Consider the following 19,558-nt stretch of genomic DNA (forward strand, 5'->3'; position numbering starts at 1 on the left):
CGAGACTCCGTCTCAAAAAAAAAAAAAATGTGAGCAGAAAGCAAAGATTTCTAGGTATTTAAAGAAACTTTCTAACACGAAAGAGAGAAACCAAAATAAAAAGGGGGAGGTGGGAACAACTTTCAAGTTCTTAGGTAAGAGATAGTATAAAACATGATTGAATCCAAAAAAGCAGCCTTGGCTGGGCGTGCTGGCGCACGCCTGTAATCCCAGCACTTTTGGAGGCCAAGGCCGGGGGATCACTTGAGGTCAGGAGCTCGAGGCCGGGGTAAGCATAGAGCTTTTCATTCCTGAGTCAGGCTCTCAAGGTAATTGGCAGAGAGCAATGCCAACATTTTATTGAAAGTAGATGTTGTTGCTATTGTTTATGTGTCCAATAGATTTGGTCCTGAGGGAATTTAAATGATGGTGCCACATTTCTTGATCCCTTCCTCCAAGAACATTATTTTCAGAAGACTGGAAGGTATCAGTAACACTGCAATTTGGAGCAAGACTCCGTCTCGAAAACAAAACAAAACAAAAACACCCTAGAAAAATCAAACCATGAGGGAAGTAATGAAAAAAATCTATCACACGAGCCAGGTGTAGTGGCTCACACCTGTAATCCCAGCACTTTGGGAGGCCAGGGCTGGCGGATCACCTGAGGTCGGGAGTTCGAGACCAGCCTGGCCAACACGGTGAAACCCCATCTCTACTACAAATACAAAAATTAGCTGGGCGTGGTGGCACGCGTCTGTAGTCCCAGGTACTCAGGAGGCTGAGGCAGGAGAATCACTTGAACCTGGGAGGCAGAGGTTGCAGTGAGCCGAGATTGCGCCATTGCACTCCAGCCTGGGCAACAGAGCGAGACTCTGTCTCAAAATAAAAAACAAACAAAAACAAAAATCAAGAAGTTGCCAAATAAGCATGTTTAGAGATAGGGAGGTAAATGCCAAAATAAACATCTAAAGGTGGTGAAAGTAGGCCGGGCATAGCCTGAGCAACATGAGGAGACCCCATCTCTACAAAAAATAAAAAAAACTGGCCGGGTGCAGTGGCTCACACCTGTAATCCTAGCACTTTAGGAGGCCGAGGCGAGCAGATCACTTGAGGTCAGGAGTTTGAGACCAGCCTGGCCAACACGGTGGAACTCCATCTCTACTAAAAATATAAAAATTAGCCAGGCATGGTGTGGTGGACGCCTGTAATCCCAGCTACTTGGGAGGCTGAAGCAGGAGAATTGCTTGAATCCAGGAGATGGAGGTTGCAGTGAGCTGACACAGTGCCACTGCACTCCAGCCTTGGTGGCAGAGTGAGACTCTGTCTCAAAAAAATAAATAAATAAAAATAAAAATAAATAAACTATCTGGGCATGGTGGCTTTTGCACTTGTAGTCCCAGTTACTTGGGAGGATGAGGTAGGAGGATCTCTTCAGCCTGGGGCATGGAGGAGGCTGCAGTAAGCTGGGATCATGCCAAGGGTGACAGAGCAAGACCCTGTCTCAAAAAAAAGATAGTGACAGTAGTTGCCTCTGAGGAGGAGGAAATTAGAATGGGAAGGGTCTGCTTTTTATTGGAATAGGTCTTGTAGTACTATCTGACTCTTTATGTGTATACATAACTCTGAAAACAAAAAGTAAAGAAAGAATGAAAAGTAAGAGAGGGCGTGGGCGTGGTGGCTCATGCCTGTAATCCCAGCACTTTGGGAGGCCGAGGCGGGTGGATCACGAGGTCAGGAGTTCGAGACCAACCTGGCCAACATGGTGAAACTCCATCTCTACTAAAAATACAAAAATTAGCTGGATATGGTGTTGGGTGCCTGTAATCCAAACTACTCAGGAGGCTGAGGCTGGAGAATCACTTGAACCTGGGAGGCGGAGGTTACATTAAGCCGAGATCTTGCCATTGCACTCCAGCCTGGGTGACCAGAGCGGAACTCTGTCTCAAAAAACAAAATAAACAAAAAAACAAAGAAGAGAGGAAATAAGTAAGAGACATAAGTGTAGAGGAGAGTGTTTTGTTTGGTTTCCCCTTTCCTTCTTCCTCTTTTTTTTCTTCTTCCCTCCCTCTTTCCTTAAATAGAAGAGACTTATGTGGGCTTATTTACCATGGAGGAAGAGCCACAGACACAGGTTGGAGAGGGGTGTGGTTTGGTGGATCAAGGTCTCAGTGGAGGTGGGAGGACAGCCATCTGAGCACAGGTGGAGGGATTCGCTTTGAACTGGAGAGGGCATCTTAACCTTGGTTGTGTAGGAGAATTGGTGTAGATGTCACTGTTTGTCAGTAGGAGGTGGGAAATTGAAATTATTCATTCTTCATTGCCTAATCTCTGTGAAAAACAGAAGTCACTTTGAGCATGAGGAAGGCAGAAAATTAGTGTGTAGGTAGCTGGGCGCTCACACCTGTAATCTTACCACTTTGGGAGGCTGAGGCGGGGAATCACCTGAGGTCAGGAGTTTGAGACCAGCCTGGCCAACATGGTGAAACCCTGTCTCTACTAAAAATACAAAAATTAGCCGGGCGTGGTGGCAGGCGTCTATAATCCCAGCTACTCAGGAGGCTGAGGTAGGAGAATTGCTTGAATTAGGAAGGTAGAGGTTGCAGTGAGCCGAGATTGTGCTGTTGCACTCCAGCCTGGACAAAAAGAGTGAAATTCCATCTTTAAAAAAAAAAAAAAAGAGAGAGAATTAGTGCATAGGATGGGAGCAGGAGAGGGAAGTAACCAGAGACTTGGAGAGAAAGAGCTTATCTGGCATTGGGGGCCCACCTTGGGTTAGAGACCATATATTTTTAGCAGCCCCAGATTCGTACCTAGTGTCTGGTACCTAGAATGTATTCAAAAAAGTTTGTTGGCCAGGCACAGTGGCTGATGCCTGTAATCCCAGCACTTTGGGAGGCTGAGGCAGGTGGATGACATGAGGCCAGGAGTTTGAGACCAGCCTGGCCAACATGGTGAAACCCCGTCTCTACTAAAAATACAAAAATTAGCCGGGTGGGGTGGTGGGCGCTTGTAATTCCAGCTACTTGGGAGGCTGAGTCAGGAGAATCGCTTGAACCCAGGAGGCGGAGGTTGTGGTGAGTCGAGATTGGGCCACTGCACTGCAGCCTGGGTGACACAGCGAGAACTCTGTCTCGAAAAAAAAAAAAAAAGAATAATGTGTTGAATGAACAAATAAGCCGTTGTATGAGCACCAACCCCTGTGTTCAGAGCAGAGAAGGGAGATAATTGGATGAATCCAGGCTGTGGATTGAGAACACGATCGTGAATGGAGGGTCGAGTGTGCTGACGAGATAGGGGTTGATATGATGATCTTGAAGCATAGTCTGGAAAGAAAAGGAAGTGTCAAATAGTGAGAAAACAGAAGGGCCAAAAGCTTTGTGACAAAAAACCCAATAAACTGTTTTTTGTTATTGTCATTGTTTTTTTTTGAGACGGAGTCTCGCTGTGTCACCCAGGCTGGAGTGCAGTGGCCCAATCTCTGCTCACTGCAATCTCTGCCTCCCGGGTTCAAGCCATTCTCCTGCTTCAGCCTCCCGAGTAGCTGGGACTACAGGCGCCCGCCACCACGCCCGGCTAATTTTTTAGTAGAGACGGAGTTTCACCATGTTAGCCAGGATGGTCTCAATCTCCTGACCTCGTGATCCGCCCATCTCGGTCTCCCAAAGTGTTGGGATTACAGGCGTGAGCCGCCACGCCCCAGCATAAGCTTTTTTTTTTTTTTTTTTTAGTGGCTATTATAACTGACTACATGAAAATAGAAAATTTTCCTAGTGTATGAACCTAAAAACCAAAAATAATTTTTTTTTTTGAGATGGAGTTTTGTTCTTGTTACCCCGGCTAGAGTGCTGTGGCACGATCTTGGCTCACTGCAACCTCCGTCTCCCGGGTTCAAGTGATTCTCCTGCTTCAGCCTCCCGAGTAGCTGGGATTACAAATTACAGGTGTGAGTCACTGCGCCCGGCCTTAAGAAAGAAAAATTTTAAACATTTATGTTTTATTAAAAATACAGGAAGCCGAATGTTTGGAACTAGACAGAGGTGATAGTTGTACAACATCGTGAGTATACTAAATGCCTTTGAATTAGACTATTTATTTATGTATTTATTTATTTGTTTGTTTGTTTATTTATTGAGACAGAGTTTCGCTCTTGTCGCTGATGCTGGAGTGCAATGGTGAGATCTTGGCTCTATAAAAATACAAAAATTAGCCGGGCATGGTGGCATGCACTTGTAATCCCAGCTATTTGGGAGGCTGAGGCAGGAGAACGGCTTGAACCCGGGAGGTGGAGGTTGCAGTGAGCGGAGATTGCCCCAGTAGACTCCAGCCTGGGCGGCAAAATGAGACTCCATCTCAAAAAAAGATAATCAATAAATAAAATAAATAAAAAGGGCAGTTTTTCAAAGTGTGTACTAATTAAAAATCTAGATTTTTGGATTCTTCTTGGGACCTCCTGACTCAGAATCTGGAAAGGTGGAGCCTGACTCTGGATTTTTACCATGGCACCCCGAGGGTTCTGATTCTCCTGAAAAAAGTTGAGATCGGCTGGGCGCGGTGGCTCACGCCTGTAATCCCAGCACTTTGGGGGGCCGAGGTGGGCGGATCAGGAGATCAGGAGTTCGAGACCAGCCTGGCCAATGTGGTGAAACCTTGTCTCTACTAAAAATACAAAAATTAGCTGGTCCTGGTGGTGTGCACCTGTAGTCCCAGTCATTCGGGAAGCTGAGGCAGAAGACTTGCTTGAACCCGGGAGGCGAAGGTTGCAGTGAGCCAAGATTGTGCCGTTGCACTCCAGCCTGGGTGACAAAGCGAGACACCATCTCAAAAAAAAAAAAAAAAAAAAGGCCGGGCGCGGTGGCTCATGCCTGTAATTCCAGCACTTTGGAAGGCCGAGGTGAGTGAATCACGAGGTCAGGAGTTCGAGACCAGCCTGGCCAACGTGGTGAAACCCCATCTCTACTAAAAATACAAAAATTAGCTGGGTGTGGTGGCAGGCGCCTGTAATCCTAGCTCCTGGGGAGACTGAGGCAGGAGAATTGCTTGAACCCAGGAGGCAGAGGTTATAGTGAGCCAAGATCATGCCATGCCTGGGTGACAGAGCAAGACTTTGTCTCAAAAAAAAAAAAAAAAATTGAGGTCCCTGGGCTTAGAGGTCAAGGAGCAGGTGCACGGGAGCGGGAGGGATGCTGGGAGATGGTTTTAGAGGGGATGGTTCCCGCATGAGAAAGTCCAGGGTCTGCAGGGGAGGCTGCTGCTGTGGCGGGGTAAGCAAGGTCATGGGCCTTTGGGCAGCACTTAAAGCTTGTGGGTAAATGGCGATTTAACTAGACGTCGTAAACCATAACATAGACTTAAAGGCCTGTGCGAGCCGCCCCCATCTGGCTCAGCAGCCAGAAGGAACGACTTCGCCTCTGGCTGTCTCTGTCTCAGTCTCTCTGGCCTCTTCAGGTTCCAGATGTTCTGTTTCCTCCTGCCTTCACACGACACTGCCATTGTCCAGAATGCTCATCCCTGCACCGTCCCCGAACTCCCCTCATCTTTCACTTCTCTGCTTAAAGGTCACTTTCTCAGGAAAATCTTCCCCAAACCCAGCCTAGCTCAGAACTCCCTGTCACGCATTCTCCTAGCTCCGGTACTTCTCCTCTGAAGCATAGAAATTGTAGTTACGTAACCAGGGAGGCCGGGTATGGTATCTCACACCTGTAATCCCAGCACTTTGGGAGGCCGAGGTGGGTGGATCACTTGAGGTGAGGAGTTTGAGAACAGCCTGACCAACATGGTGAAACACCGTCTCTATTAAAAATACAAAAATTAGCTGGGAGTCGTGGCGGGCGCCTGTAATCCCAGCTACTCGGGAGACTGAGGCAGGAGAATCGCTTGAACCCGGGAGGCGGAGGTTACAGTGAGCCAAGATGGCGTCATTGCACTCCAGCCTGGGCGACAGACTGAGACTCGGTATCAAAAAAAAAAAAAAAAGGGGGAATGAATTAAGGTTTTTTTTCCTTCTACTGCTATACTATGCCTCATACCTTGTAGGGACTCAAATCAAGATTGTTTGTGGAATGAATGAAGGAGCTTTAGGAGGAAGGTTGGCCTACATGAGTGGAAGCAGATGATGGAGGTGAGAATTGTTCATGGAGTGATGCTAACTCCCTCCAGTCCAGCCTGGGGCTTCGGTCAAGCCTCAGGGAGTCCCTGATGAATGTCCCAGGAGCAGCAGTAGGATGTGGTCCCTAGGACAGGGCCCCATGGCAGCATGATGTTCTTGCTGCCTAAGCCTCAGCTTCTGTGTTAGAATGTAGGTACCAGACTCCAGAGACGTCCTGTGGCTTTTCTGGTGAGGCCCGCGGTTGTGGCCCCACCGAGCCACAGGAGCACTCTGCTTGAGCAACCATAAGGAACGGTGGAAATGAACATGACTCGGTCACAACAGGTCACAGGTGGTCATGCATGTCAGCCGCAACAGGGAAGAGCCTGCTCTGGCTAGCTCCTGTGAGCGTCCGTCTGCAGGCAGGTTAGCTATGATGACCCCTATAAATGACTAAGTTTACTCTGTGGTCTTATCACGCCTCACCCCTGAGTTTGGACTAAGTTAAGTTTTGATGTTTACCTTGGAACACAGCCACAGCACAGTCATCCCATAAGCATTTACTGAGAGCTCTGTGTCAGGTGCCTTTTGGGTGCAGAAGAGAGACTGGGTCCTCCCCCACAAGCTAACAGAATCATGGACAAGCACAGTATACAATCTCTAAACACTACAGAGAAAACACACACTCATGCTTAGTAAAAGATTTATTTTTTTCTTTATGCTCAGAAACAAAGAAACAGCCTTGTCCACAAAGGGTCTCCTCGTGAAGGAATGGGGGCAGACAGAGTGATCATGGGAGGTGTTGGTGTGAGGTTGAGTGGGAGTTTTGTCTCCCTCTTTCCCTCCTGTCACTCCTCTTTTTACTGTCCCCTTCCAGAAAATTTAGGTATGAACACAGCTTGCCACCCACTGCGGAGCTGGAGAAGCAGAGCTGCAGTCAAAAAATTAATGCCCACATTCAGCAAGAGAGGGTCCAGTGCGTATCATGGGGGGTGCGGGGGAGAGTGGGAAGGGGTTGGTTGAAGAAGCTTCCAGGTGGAGGGGAAGGGAAGAGAGGCTGGGACAATCCCCTGGTGACAGTGGGGATCTTGGTCCTGCCTTCACCTCTCCCAACCCCATCCCCTCCCTTCTTCCTGCCCCGCTTCCTAGCAGAGTTGGTCATCGTAGTCGTCATCCTTCATCCCCTTCAGCCGAAGCCGGGCAAAGTCCTCAAACACAATGTCATCATCTGTGGCATAGCTTGGTGGTGGGAAAGAGGGGTGTGAGGTGAGGGCTTCTGACTCTTTTCCCAGCCTCCCACTCCCTGCCCTCCCCCAGGCTGGGCCTCTGGGACAGAGGCGTTCGAACAGCAGTGGGACCAGAGGTATTCACAGGAAGGGACAAAGAAAAGGCAGCAAGAGGCAGCCTCACAAGGCTAAGGCATCTTGATTTGATGCTGCAATCCCCTTCTCCCCCAAAAACGCAAGGAAGAGGTAGGAGGGCAGATTTGAATGTTACAGGAATCTTTGTCCCAAAAGGGTCAAGTAGGGGAATGAGTTTCTTACTTGGTATCAAATTCAATGAGGTTGGTGTCCACAGGGACGTCTGTCTCTCGAGCCGCTGGGGGGACGGGAAGAGGGGGTGTGGGGATGGGTGCTGGAAGGGCCAGTTTTCCTCCACTGGCCCTGCTTCAGGCCCTCCCTCTGAGGGCTTGGGGTGGGTGGTGTGCTCACCTGACTGGGGTCTGGGGAGGGGGGTGTGGTCGTGGGGCTTGGGGTGCATAAGAACAAAAGGCAGCTCCACAGAGACATCCCTGGGGAAGGGGAGAGGGATCGTGAAGAGGATGACGACACAGGACTAGTGAGAGCCAGTGTGACCCCCACCCAGGCCCCCCGATGACACTCACCCGCCTCGAGACACCACCAGCTTCACCTTGACCCTGTAGGACACCAGGATTCCCAGCACCTCCTTGTTGGCACCCTCCTTCACGCTGCAATTGAGGGTGGTGGAGTCAGACCAGGGCTCATCACCCTGTCACCTGGCCCACCGTGGGGTTCCCACGGGGCCTCTGGGCAGGACCACAAACTCGCACAGGCCCGCGGGGCCCCAGCAGCCCAGGTGTGCGGTTACGGTACAGTGCGCACTGCACTCCCCATGCAGAGCCTCCTGTGGTTTCTCTCCTGTAAAAGCTGACGTCCTTCTCCGCTAACAGCACTGCACCGTCTGGCTCTCCATTAGCCCCTGACCTCACCTCCTCCTCCTCTCCTGCTACTTAGTTCTTCTCACTAAGTTGCCTTCCGGGCCTGCTGTATGTGACTGTGCAGTGAGAACCCTGAACAAAGGCACCGGGAAAGATGAAATCCAGTCCTCTGTGAAGCTGGGGACCTCCAGGGCTGCTCCTGCCCGAGGGCATGATGGCACCTCCCCATTCCTCCAACACTCCAGGCTGCCCCACCTGAGTCTTTGTTTTTTCTCTGACCAGAATCCTCCTTTCCTGCTCACCCATGTTGCTTACTTCTGCTGGGTCCTTATTCCGCATTCACCTTTGCATCTCACTGCCCCCCATCCCTCCCTTCTCTGCCTGGCTTTTTTCTCCTGCATACTTGTCACTAAACCTGCTGTACAGTGGCCACTGATCGGATTTGTCTAGCCTCCCTCTCCTAGAATGTAAGAGTTCTTTTTGTCTCTTCTGTTCACTGTCCATCCCTGGCACCTAGGATAGAGCCTGGCACATAATTAGCACTCAACTGACGTCTGGCCCCTGGCCTGCAGGGGACCCGCCCCAGCCCCACCCTCACATGGTGCTGGAAGCCAGGTTGGTGTCCTCGTGTTTGAGTTTCCCATCCAGGGCGAGACCCCGCTTCTCCCGGTTGTCACTGAGCAGCGGGGTTATGGTGTACACCTTACAGAACGTGGAGCTGGGAGATACCTGGTCACTGGGGGTGGGGACAAGAGAACAAGACGCTTCAGGGGGCTGGACTGGGCGAGGGGCGGCCTATCACCCCCAAGCAGCATCTCCCCTTCACTAGTCCCTTCTCTCTTTGGGCACAGGTCACAAGGGAGTAGGTTTTGGCTCAACATGCTCAAGAAAATTAGCAGCCCAGAGGTGCCTGGCTGTAGAGGGAATACCCTTTTAAGTGAAGATGGTGGCTGGTCACGGTGGCTCACGCCTGTAATCCCAGCACTTTGAGAGGCCATGGCGGGTGGGTCACTTGAAGTCGGGGTTCAAGACTAGCCTGGCCAACGTGGTGAAACTTCGTCTCTATTAAAAATAAGCCAGGACGCGGTGGCTCATGCCTGTAATCCCAGCACTTTGGGAGGCTGAGGCGGGCGGATCACGAGGTCAGGAGGTCGAGACCATCCTGGCTAACACGGTGAAACCCGTTTCTACTAAAAATACAAAAAACTAGCCGGGCGAGGTGGCGGGCGCCTGTAGTCCCAGCTACTCGGGAGGCTGAGGCAGGAGAATGGCATGAACCCAGGAGGCAGAGCTTGCAGTGAGCTGAGATCACGCCACTGCACTCCAGCCTGGGCGACAGAGCGAGACTCCGTCTCAAAAAAAAAAAAAATAAATAAATAAAATAAGCCAGGTATGGTGGTGCATGCCTGTAGTCCCAGCCACTTGGGAGGCTGAGGCAGGAGAATCGCCTGAACCCGGGAGGTGGAGGTTGCAGTGAGCAGAGGTCGCCCCATTGCACTCCAGGCTGGGCAACAAGAGCAATAACTCCATCTCAAAAAAAAAAAAAAAAAAAAAAATAGTGAAGATGGCTCAGGAAGAATTCTTCCCCCACCTCACACTCTCCCGATCCTGCTCTTCTCCCCTAGACTGGGACCTGGGTCTCTCCCAATACTCACTCTTGTTCGAGTTGAGCCACAGGACACTTGTACTGGGCAGTGCTGAAGAGGCAGATGTCGGCGTACTGTCTCACTGTGGGGGGGGGACGGGGTCAGGCAGCTCTGGATGGAGCACAAGCCACCCCCACAACACAACTCCAGACCCCGTGGCATGGCCCCCATGCTCCCCGCCCGGAAGCAGTAAACACCGAGGCTCCCTGGATCATTCTGGAACAACCTAAATTCTTTGAGCCCTGGTGGGTCTCCCGCCCTGGGAAATGGCCTGGGCTGAGATCACACCAGGAGCCACCTGTGCAGTAACGCCCTCCCCCAAGACCCCCTTCCAAACCCCACCTCCTACCAGAGACTTTGATCTTCTTGACGGTCTTGGTGGAGTTGTTGGTGACGTGGACATTTACATTGAGGGGCTCCCCATGGTAGTACAGCTTTTGGGGGGAGGGGGTCAGGTGAATTGGATCTGGTTTTCACTGGTCCCATCATCAGTGTGTCCCCAAACACAGACACATTGTTCTGGCCCCCTCCCCTCAAACCCAAGCATACGGCAACTCTCCACACCCAGCCAAGGCAACCTCCTTTACAAATGTCATCTTGACGTGTGGTTTTGCCCCCCGCCCCCGGGTCTAAACTGCACCGTGGCATCCGCGTCACCGTCTCACACCCCACCTCCTTGTCCAGGGAAGCCTCCAGGTGCAGGGACCGGTCAGACATGAGGAAGTGGCGTGTGGTTTCTGCTGAAGGCTGGGGGCCGGGTTTCTCTGGGGCGAACTGCACCTTTCGGATCACCAGCCGCACAGAGTTCCTGGGATGGGGGTGGGGGCAGAAGGGGGTCGGTCCTCAGATACCCAGATCCCTACTCCTCCCCCGCACGGGGCCTGGGCTCCTGGAAAGCCTCCTCTTACACCATAGAGGAGGTCGCTTCCCTCACCTTTTGTGGCTTTTCTCTTCTAGTGACTTAGCACAGAAGGCTCGAATCTCAAAGTCTACACCGCAGGCCTCGGGAGTGGGAGAAAAGGCCACATCTTACCCAAGGCTCCTGCCACCATCACACCCCTTCCTTCCTCCCCCTTCCCTCCTCTTGGGCAGGGACTCTTGCCCCATTGTGGTCTCACGACCCTGGCGACTGAGTCTTCTTCCTCTCCAAAGCCCCGAACCTGGCAGAGGCTTGGTCATGGTAGCGCAAGGGGAGCCCCCATCCCCAGATCCATGCAGGTCCAGAGAGCAGGAGGCAGGGTCACACGTGCACTACCATACACACCCCACTTCCATGGAGACGCTGGCCTACCCTCGGCCCCACCCTGGCATCTCGACAGTTCACCCTCTGGCTCAGCGGTGCCTCCAGGCTCCTGCTGGCCCCTGTCCTGCCCTAGGAGCCCTCAGAGCTGTTCCTCCCATACCTTCCCTGTGTCCTCTGGTCCTGGCTGCAGTGTGACAGAGCATGGAAGATTCTGGGGTATCTGTGGCAGAGGAAAGAGAAGACTTCAGTTCTTCCAGAAAGCCCCCAGATCTTCCTCCAAATCTCAACTTGCGAGGCTGGAGAGGTCGGGCGCGGGGGCTCACGCCTGTAATCCCAGCACTTGGGAAGGCCGAGGTGGGCGGATCACCTGAGGTCAGGGGTTCTAGACCAGCCTGACCAACATGGCGAAACCCCATCTCTACTAAAAATACAAAATGAGTCGTGTGTGGTGGCGCACGCCTGTAATTCCAGCTACTCAGGAGGCTGAGGCATAAGAATCGCTTGAACCCAGGAGGCAGAGCTTGCAGTGAGCCAAGACTGTGCCACTGCACTCCAGCCTGGGCAACAGAGTGAGACTTTGTTTCAAAAAAAAAAAAAAAAAAAAAAGAAAAAGAGGCTGGAGAAAGGAAGAAGGAAGGGACCCAGAGAGGAGGCAGATAATCAAGGGCTTCCTGAATGCATGGGGACCCTGAAGGGAGGTGGATCTAGGGTCCCTGCCTCACTGTTTCTTCCAGATCTGCCCATAGCGGTGCCTTACCCCCACCCCAGACAACAGTCCCAGCCCAGCCCCCGGCCCTCAGAGGGCAGGGGCATCCTCACGGTGAAGAAGAAGGGGTGTGCATGCTGGCCAAGCTTCCTCAGCAGCCGGTCCTGCAGGCGGGTGGGGGGCCGGGGCGGGTTGGGCACCGGGGGGAAGGCCTGGTAGGTGGCGATGAACAGGTCTTTACGGAAGGACAAGCCCAGCACATCCAGGTCTTCACGGCCATAGCGGAAGGCGCAGGTGAGGGTCACAAACACTGGCAAGGGAGGGTAAGATGTGTGGTCAGGAGCCCCACTTACCCAGTCCCCCAGCACCTAGCAGCCGCTGCTCCTCCCTCAGCAGCATAAAACTTGCCTGAACCCTACTCCTGGCTTCCACCTCCAGCCTCCATCTCTCTGGGGTGCCCTTCCAAGGCCAGCCCATGTCACTTCCCTAGCCCCCACTTCCCCTGAGCCCCCTGGACTTGGGGCCAGTACCTTTGCGGTCCTTCAGGTAGTCAGGGTCCACAAGCACCACGCCATCTAGGAGGGGGACACACCAGCTCACTTCCCGAAAGAGCCGCTGCCCCCTTTCCTGGGCCCGGGAACGTCTTCCCCTCTTGGGGAATGAGCTGTCCCTTTCTGGGAAATCTTACCTACGGGGTCCACCTTGTCCAGGTGATCTACGAAGTCCCGCTTGCCCAAGTACACGGTGAGCTGAGGATGTCAAGGGGTCACAGGGGAGATTGGGGAGGATGGTGACAGGGCATCGGAGCCCTCAAAACTGGCTGCCCTGCCCGGGGATCTCCAGGCTGGGCTATCAGGAAGGAGTTTCTCCAGGTTTCCTCCCAACAGTGTGGGAAAGTGAGGGTGGCGGCATTTCTCAGACTAGTGGGCCATAAGGCTTTTTAGCTGCCCCCTAGTCTCTGCACACCTCTCCCCACCAGCCCGGTGTGTGTGTGTGTGTGTGTGTGTGTGTGTATGGCCTCAGCCCACCCAGTCAGGTGTGTGTCTGTGTGGCCTCAGCCCACCCAGTCAGGTGTGCATGTGAACATGTATGTGCATGTGTGTCTGTGTGTGTGTGTTTGCATCCTCAGGGAGGACTCAGTCCAACCAGCGAGGTGTGTGTGTGTGTGTTTGCATCCTCAGCCAGCCAGAGGGGTGTGTGTATTTGTGTCTGTGTGTGTCCGTGTGTCTATGTGTGTGTGTCTTTGGATCCTCAGGGAGAACTCAGCCCAACTAGCCAGCTAGAGAGCAGCTGCCACCCTCACGAGGTCCCCTCAAGGGGCCCCTAGGATAAACAGGCCATAGCCTGAGTGGGGCTGTTAACTTTTCCCAGCCCCACGCAGCTTGGGTTGGCCCCTAGGAGGGCTACAGGCACATGGCTTGCTTCTGGCCTCCTCCTCTGTGGTCTGCTTGGGGACCCAGGCCTGCCCCACCCAGCCTGTGGCTGGCTCAGGCTGAGCAGCCTCTGCGGCAAGGGGCTTCAGGAGGGAAGGAAGTCGGCTCTTAGCTGTCACAGGAAGTGGGGAGCTAGGGGTTGGGGATCATCTTTGGGCAGGTTGGGGATCGTCTAGGGGAAGGCTGGGCTTTGTTGGGGCCCAGGGAGGGTCGAAAGGGTAAGTGCTGTGGAGACTCACCTTGCAGTTAGGGCTCGACTTCTTGAAGACCCTAACAAAACAGAAAGGGAACCCCACTGCCTCCCTCAGACTCAGCAGGGACCCCACACCAGGACCCTCTCCCTCCCAGGCCTCCTGCCTGAGGCTGCAGGGCTTTGCCCAGCTCTGCCCCTTTCCCCGTCTTCCCGGAAGGTCCTTCCTATTTCTAACATGGCGGCAAGGGGAAATGCTCCTTCTCTTGTCCACCCTCCTTCGTCCCCGTCCCTCCCTAGTAATGGCCACTGGTTGCCCTAGGAACCACCCAGGCTCTTCCCAGAGGACCAGAATGGGCAGGTTGCCGCAGTGTCTGGGTAAGACCTAACCATCTTTCCATCTGGTCTACAGCTCTGACAGCTGGAGCATATAGGAGAGCAACGACCCTGGCCTTTGGCCCTCAGATAGTTTCTACCATAGGCCCTACCCAAGTTTGACTCTACTCTACTCACCTCCAACTGTCCCCAACTCCGACCTCAACAGCTTAAAAGCCTATTTGAAGGCCCAGCCTTTAGGAAGCTGACCCAGCCCAGACTCTGGTCACTCCTTGTTCTGGGTTCCTGTCACACCTTGTTGATATTTTACTTGTGGTGTGGTAGCACACATGGACAGTTGGCTGCCACCCTCCTCAGACTGTGAGCCTCGGAGGCCTTATTCATTTAGGCATCTCCAGCACAGTGCCACCCATAGCATGAAGATGCTAATGCTGCTAACATTTCAGAGTGACTGCTCCATGCCCAGCACTGTTCCACCTGTTTCAAATGTGTCATCTCCTGTAATACTCTGTTTTTTGAGATGGAGTCTCACTCTGTTGCCCAGGCTGGAGTGCAGTGGCGCAATCTCGGCTCACTGCAACCTCCACCTCCCAGGTTTAAGTGATTCTCCTGCTTCAGCCTCCCAAGCAGCTGGGATTACAGGCGTGAGCCACCACGCCCAGGTATGTTTTGTATTTTTTTTTTTTTTTTCCGAGACGGAGTCTCGCTCTATCACCAAGGCTGGAGTGCAGTGGCGCGCTGTCAGCTCACTGCAACCTCCACCTCCTGGGTTCAAGCGATTCTCGTGCCTCAGCCTCCTGAGTAGGTAGGATTAGAGGTGCCTGCCATCATGCCTGGATAATTTTTTTTTTCTTTGAGACAGAGTCTCTCTCTGTCGCCCAGGCTGGAGTGCAGTGGTGCGATTTTGGCTCACTGCAACCTCCGCCTCCCAGGTTCATGCAATTCTCCTGCCTCTGCCTCCCGAGTAGCTGGGACTACAGGTGCCCGCCACCACGCCCGGCTAATTTTTTGTATTTTTAGTAGAGACGGGGTTTCACCGTGTTAGCCAGGATGGTCTTGATCTCCTGACCTCGTGATCCACCCATCTTGGCCTCCCAAAGTGTTGGGATTACAGGTATGAGCCACCGCGCCTGGCTGCTAATTTTTATATTTTTAGTATAGACGGGGGTTTCCCTATGTTGGCCAGGCTGATCTCGAACTCCTGACCTCAAGTGATCCGCCCGCCTCAGCCTCCCAAAGGGCTGGGATTACGGGCTTGAGCCACTGCGTCTGGCCTGTATTTTGTAGTTTTTTAGTAGAGACAAGGTTTCCCCATGTTGGCCAGGCTGATCTCCAACTCCTGACCTCAGGTGATCCACCCGCCTCAGCCTCCCAAAGTGCTGGGATTACATGCATGAGCCACTGCGCCCAGCCTTAGGTTGCAGTGAGCCGAGATTGCGTCACTGCACTCCAGCCTGGGTGATAGAGCAAGACTCTGTCTCAAAAAAAAAAAAATCATCATAATAAAATAAAATAAAACCACCCAGTGATGGAGGTCCTAATGTCTCTATATTCCAGGTGAGGAAACTGAGGCAGAGAGAGGTTAAATGTTTTAAGGTCACAGAGAGAGTAAATGGTGGGAATTAATAGAAACCAAGGCGGTCTGGCTCCGAGTCCATCCTCTCAATCAATATTACACTATCCATCTCTGTAGTCGGCATCAATAGTTCGTTGAATTGAAGGGTATTCGCTTTCCAGTTGCTGAAACAATTTAAGCCTGGACTCCACCCATTGCTGGGAGGGTAAGGAAGTGTTTGGCAACCCCAGTGATCTGGCCAATTGTGAGCCTGTTCTTTGAAGCATCACCTTACTCCTTCCAATCCACTCTGCCTCAGCAGTGATCCCTGGAAAGGATCCTCAGATAGACAGCAGAACGTGAAATCCTGCCATCTAGCCCATCCCTCCTCCAACTCTACCACCCCATTCCCAGAGGACCCCAATGGGCAGGTTGCTGCAGTGTCTGGGTAAGACCTAACCATCTTTCCATCTGGTCTACAGCTCTGACAGCTGGAGCATATAGGAGAGCAATGACCCTGGCCTTTGGCCCTAAATGGTTTCTACCATAGGCCCAGTTTCTGCTACAACTTCACTTGTCCCTTCTTCCCAGAAAGCCAAGCTGTCCAAAGATTATAAGGTAAAGGGTATGGAGGCCGCCAGGTATTCCTAACCAATAAAAGAGAATAAACATCGATATGGTGGCAGCTAGAATAAACATCCTATCTTTTGTCCCAACTTGGGGGCTGAGTGCTGTGGCATCATCTAGGTTCTCCCTCCCCTTTGCTTCTGGTTTTCCTCTTTGTCCCAGGGTGTCCTCCCATTAGGAGTCCTGGCACAGGGCTGTGACAGCCACAGTCAGTGGGCCAACTGGAGTGTGGCTCTGGGGCAACTGCCCTGGAGCAGCTGCAAGGCACCTGCCCTTTGGATCCTAACCCAGCCACCTCCTGCCAGGCTGAGGAGGAGCAGCGTGCAGATCCTAGGCTGGCCAAGGAGGCAGAGTGTGGGGATGACCAGGGAGGTGCCCAATGGGGGCAGGGGCAGCTGAAGCAGATGTCCTTTCACACTTCCTGCTATTCTCTCCATTTCCTGTGGCCCAGAATTTGATGGAGGTGAGGGAAATTGGGTCAAGTCAGCAGTCCCCTTTGGTCCATCTGTCCCACTCCTTGAACCACATAACGGAAATCAGGGGCCTCCCACAAGTCAGCAACTTCCCCTTTCTCTGGGATGTTTAAACCCTAATCCAGGACACCGATCATCTCTCTGATGATCTCTTTCTGATACTCATCTACTTGATGCTCAGAAACCTGGGTTCTCATACTCTATAGGTTGGAAGTGGGGTCGATAGGATGTTTTGCAGAGCAAGCCAGAGCTCTGGACCAATTCCCTACTCCCGATCCCCTCTGGGTTGAGGCCTACAGCCCCAACCTTTCTGTCTTTTGCTCCTGCTCCCCTGGGACTCAGGCATTCACCCTTTACCCCTTGGGGGTGTTGAGTCACAACAGGAAGTGGATTTTGCTAGAGACCAAAAAAGAGAACTCAGGGTATCAGTGGAAGGAAAGAGCCTCGATTGCACAGAAAACATCCGGGGAGTGGACGCGCGCCTAGCGTGAATACTGCCTCCCCCACCCCCAGGGAGAGGGATACGATCTAGTTTCAGGGAGGGTCGGGCTCTCCCAAGATGCAGCTGTTGCTCCTGGCAACCCAGGGGAAGGTAGAAGTTTGGATGAGGAGCCACCCGGCCCTCGGGACAGGTGTGGGCAGCTCGACTACCTGGGGGATATTGGACAGGAGGCTTTGCATTGGCTTGGCACGAGTCTGGAGGGGATCCCCCCTCCCGGCATCCAGCCTCCCCGTACATGACCCCTCGGGGCCAGCCACCTGCTCCTTCCTCTGTCCCTGCATCGCAGCCTGCCCAGACTCCTGGGAACGGGAGAGCCCAGTAGTCTGGCCCCACATCCCTGAGAGAACCCCGACACCGGTTTTTCTGATCACCCTCAGGCCTCGCTTTCTGCAGGAGCCCGGGCATTTTTCCCCCAACCTCATTATCCTCGAGGACCTGCGCGTGCGGCCCCGGATCGCTGTCCCTAAGGACCCAGGCGTCCGGCCCCCAGATCCTCTCCGCTGCGTCCTCGTCTGGGACCGTCCCAGCCCCCGCCCCGAGCCGCCGCCCATGCCTCGCCGCGTGGCCCCACCTCCCTTACCTGGTCCCGGGTTTCTCCCCCATGGTGCGCGCGCCCGCCGCCCGCTCGGTTCGCGGCTCGCTCGCAGCCTCCTCGCCCGCTGCCAAGATCCCTGCTCCTCCCCGCGCCAATGCGCACGCGCGCCCTCCGCGCTCTCGCCTCTTCCCCCTCCCTCCCGGCCCCGCTCTGGTCTGGGGGAACCGGGGCCAGATGCGTCAGCCGGATCGCGCGCGCCGCGGCGCTGCCCGCCCTCTCCTAGCAGACACGCGGGGCCATTGGCTCCGCCCCCAGCCCTTCGCGCTCGGTCCCAGCCGGGAGCCCTCCCCCGCGCGCGGGGCCCGCTCCCGCTCTTCCCGCCCATCTCCCCGCCCCGCCGCAACCCCTTGAAACCGATTGGACCCCCCTAAACCAAGGCGCCCGCCTTCCGGGGGATCTAAGTCTTTCGATTGGCCCTCGGCATCCAGAACCTTTAAGGGTCTCCTCCCCTTTGTTTGCTTTCTCAGTGGCGGTGGGGGCGACCCGGCTGTTGGGGGCGGTGGAATGAGCTGAAGCGCCGTCTGGGAAGGAGGATGGTGGGGGGGAACACGTGGGTGAGCAGTTCAATTGCGTGATGCTTGCTTCAGTGCGCGCCGCTCACCTGCTCCACGCGGAGCGTACCGCCTTCTGCGGCCAGCCCTCCCGCTTCTTCACCGCAGCGTGTCAGCTACTCCTGGTGTCTACATTTGATCTTCGCAGGGTTCCCTTTTCCAATGTCTCTCACTATCCATCTCCTTCACCCATCTATCCCAGCTAACATCCACTCACTCACTCACGCCCATCCATCGGTCCATCTATCGACCCACCCATCCGTGCCTATTTTATGCTATTCACTATGCCAATCGATGGGGACACACATGAATTACCATGGCCCCTGACTTCCTAGAATAGTTGAGGAGACAGGTACACAGGTATTACCCAGGAATGCTGTTACAGAGGCCTGAGTCAGAAGACACAGCCACTAAGAGCGCTCGGCTCGGGCGGGGGTGGAGGGAGTGCAGGCTGTCCAGAGCGGAGAACATATGAGGACAGTCTTTCTGAAGGATGTGCATAAGTTTTTTTTCTTTTTCTTTTTTTTTAGATAGAGTCTCGCTGTGTTGCCCCGGCTGGAGTGCGGTGGCGCGATCTCGGCTTACTGCAACCTCCGCCTCCCGGGTTCAAGCAATTCTCTGCTCAGCCTCCCAAGTAGCTGGGATTACAGGCGCCTGCCACAAAGCCTAGCTACTTTTCGTATTTTTTTTTTTTTTTGAGACGGAGTCTCGCTCTGTAGCCCAGGCTGGAGTGCAGTGGCGCGATCTTGGCTCACTGCAAGCTCCGCCTCCGGGTCCCGCCATTCTCCTGCCTCAGCCTCCGAGTAGCTGGACTCAGGCGCCCGCCATCTCGCCCGGCTAGTTTTTTGTGTTTTTTAGTAGAGACGGGGTTTCACCGTGTAGACCAGGATGGTCTTGATCTCCTGACCTCGTGATCCACCCGTCTCGGCCTCCCAAAGTGCTGGGATTACAGGCTTGAGCCACCGCGCCCGGCCTACTTTTTGTATTTTTAATAGAGACGAGGTTTCATCATGTTGGCCTTGCTGGTCTCAAATGCCTGACCTCGTGTTCCACCCGCCTCAGCCTCCCAAAGTGCTGGGATTACAGGCGTGAGCCACCGTGCCCGGCCAGGCAGAAGTTAAGACAGGGCATTCCAAAGAGAAAGACAAGGCACATCCTGTTGCGTAGTGTTGGTGGGGAAGCCTGGAACAGGTTGTGGAGGATTTTGTATAGGAGATGAAGGCCGAGACTGAGGGCCCCGCAGAAGGACACGAGGAACCAGTAGCGGTTTTTAAAGCAGAGGGGGCCGGGCGCAGTGGCTCACACCTGTAGTCCCAGTACTTTGGGAGACCGAGGTGGGCTGATCAAATAATCCCAGCTACTCATGAGGCTGAGGCAGGAGAATCACTTGAACCTGGGAGGCGGAGGTTGCAGTGAGCTGAGATCGTTCCACTGCACTCCAGCCTGAGTGACAATAGT

At 53.7% G+C, this 19,558-nt stretch overlaps 1 protein-coding gene across 7 annotated transcripts; it reads right to left on the reverse strand.

Moving 5' to 3' along the window:
* Nucleotides 1–6,750: 6,750 nt before the first annotated feature.
* Nucleotides 6,751–17,854, reverse strand: ARRB2 (arrestin beta 2). 7 transcript variants are annotated; one of them, XM_033185013.1, is made up of 15 exons: nucleotides 17,535–17,854; nucleotides 13,511–13,566; nucleotides 12,527–12,587; nucleotides 12,369–12,413; nucleotides 11,952–12,148; nucleotides 11,293–11,352; nucleotides 10,824–10,891; nucleotides 10,562–10,697; nucleotides 10,239–10,323; nucleotides 9,899–9,971; nucleotides 8,842–8,979; nucleotides 7,950–8,033; nucleotides 7,777–7,856; nucleotides 7,609–7,699; nucleotides 6,751–7,303 (listed from the first exon to the last, which is right to left on the reverse strand). In XM_033185013.1, the coding sequence occupies exons 8-15, from the start codon at nucleotides 10,604–10,606 to the stop codon at nucleotides 7,210–7,212; spliced, it is 690 nt and encodes a 229-aa protein (XP_033040904.1). In that variant the 5' UTR covers nucleotides 10,607–10,697; nucleotides 10,824–10,891; nucleotides 11,293–11,352; nucleotides 11,952–12,148; nucleotides 12,369–12,413; nucleotides 12,527–12,587; nucleotides 13,511–13,566; nucleotides 17,535–17,854; the 3' UTR covers nucleotides 6,751–7,209. The 7 variants fall into 7 exon arrangements, with proteins under 7 accessions (XP_033040904.1, XP_033040905.1, XP_033040903.1 ...); XM_033185014.1 differs by having other exon boundaries at nucleotides 7,609–7,663; nucleotides 8,973–8,979; nucleotides 13,511–13,541; nucleotides 17,535–17,795; XM_033185012.1 differs by having other exon boundaries at nucleotides 7,609–7,663; nucleotides 13,511–13,541; nucleotides 17,535–17,795.
* Nucleotides 17,855–19,558: the final 1,704 nt, after the last annotated feature.

The sequence above is a fragment of the Trachypithecus francoisi genome, unplaced genomic scaffold, assembly GCF_009764315.1.
Source record: "Trachypithecus francoisi isolate TF-2019V2 unplaced genomic scaffold, Tfra_2.0 Lachesis_group20, whole genome shotgun sequence".
Taxonomy (NCBI): Eukaryota; Metazoa; Chordata; class Mammalia; order Primates; family Cercopithecidae; genus Trachypithecus; species Trachypithecus francoisi.

What these genes read in the sequence shown, in the direction of transcription:
- ARRB2 (XM_033185009.1), bottom strand. Translation starts at nt 17,505, where the DNA reads ATGGGCGGCGGCTCGGGGCGGGGGCTGGGACGGTCCCAGACGAGGACG. An exon ending in AACCTGGCTTCCAGCACCAT is followed by an intron (nt 8,034 to 8,841) that starts GTGAGGGTGGGG and finishes CCTCAATTGCAG; the next exon opens with CGTGAAGGAGGGTGCCAACA. An exon ending in CTGGTGGTGTCTCGAGGCGG is followed by an intron (nt 7,857 to 7,949) that starts GTGAGTGTCATC and finishes CCCCTTCCCCAG; the next exon opens with GGATGTCTCTGTGGAGCTGC.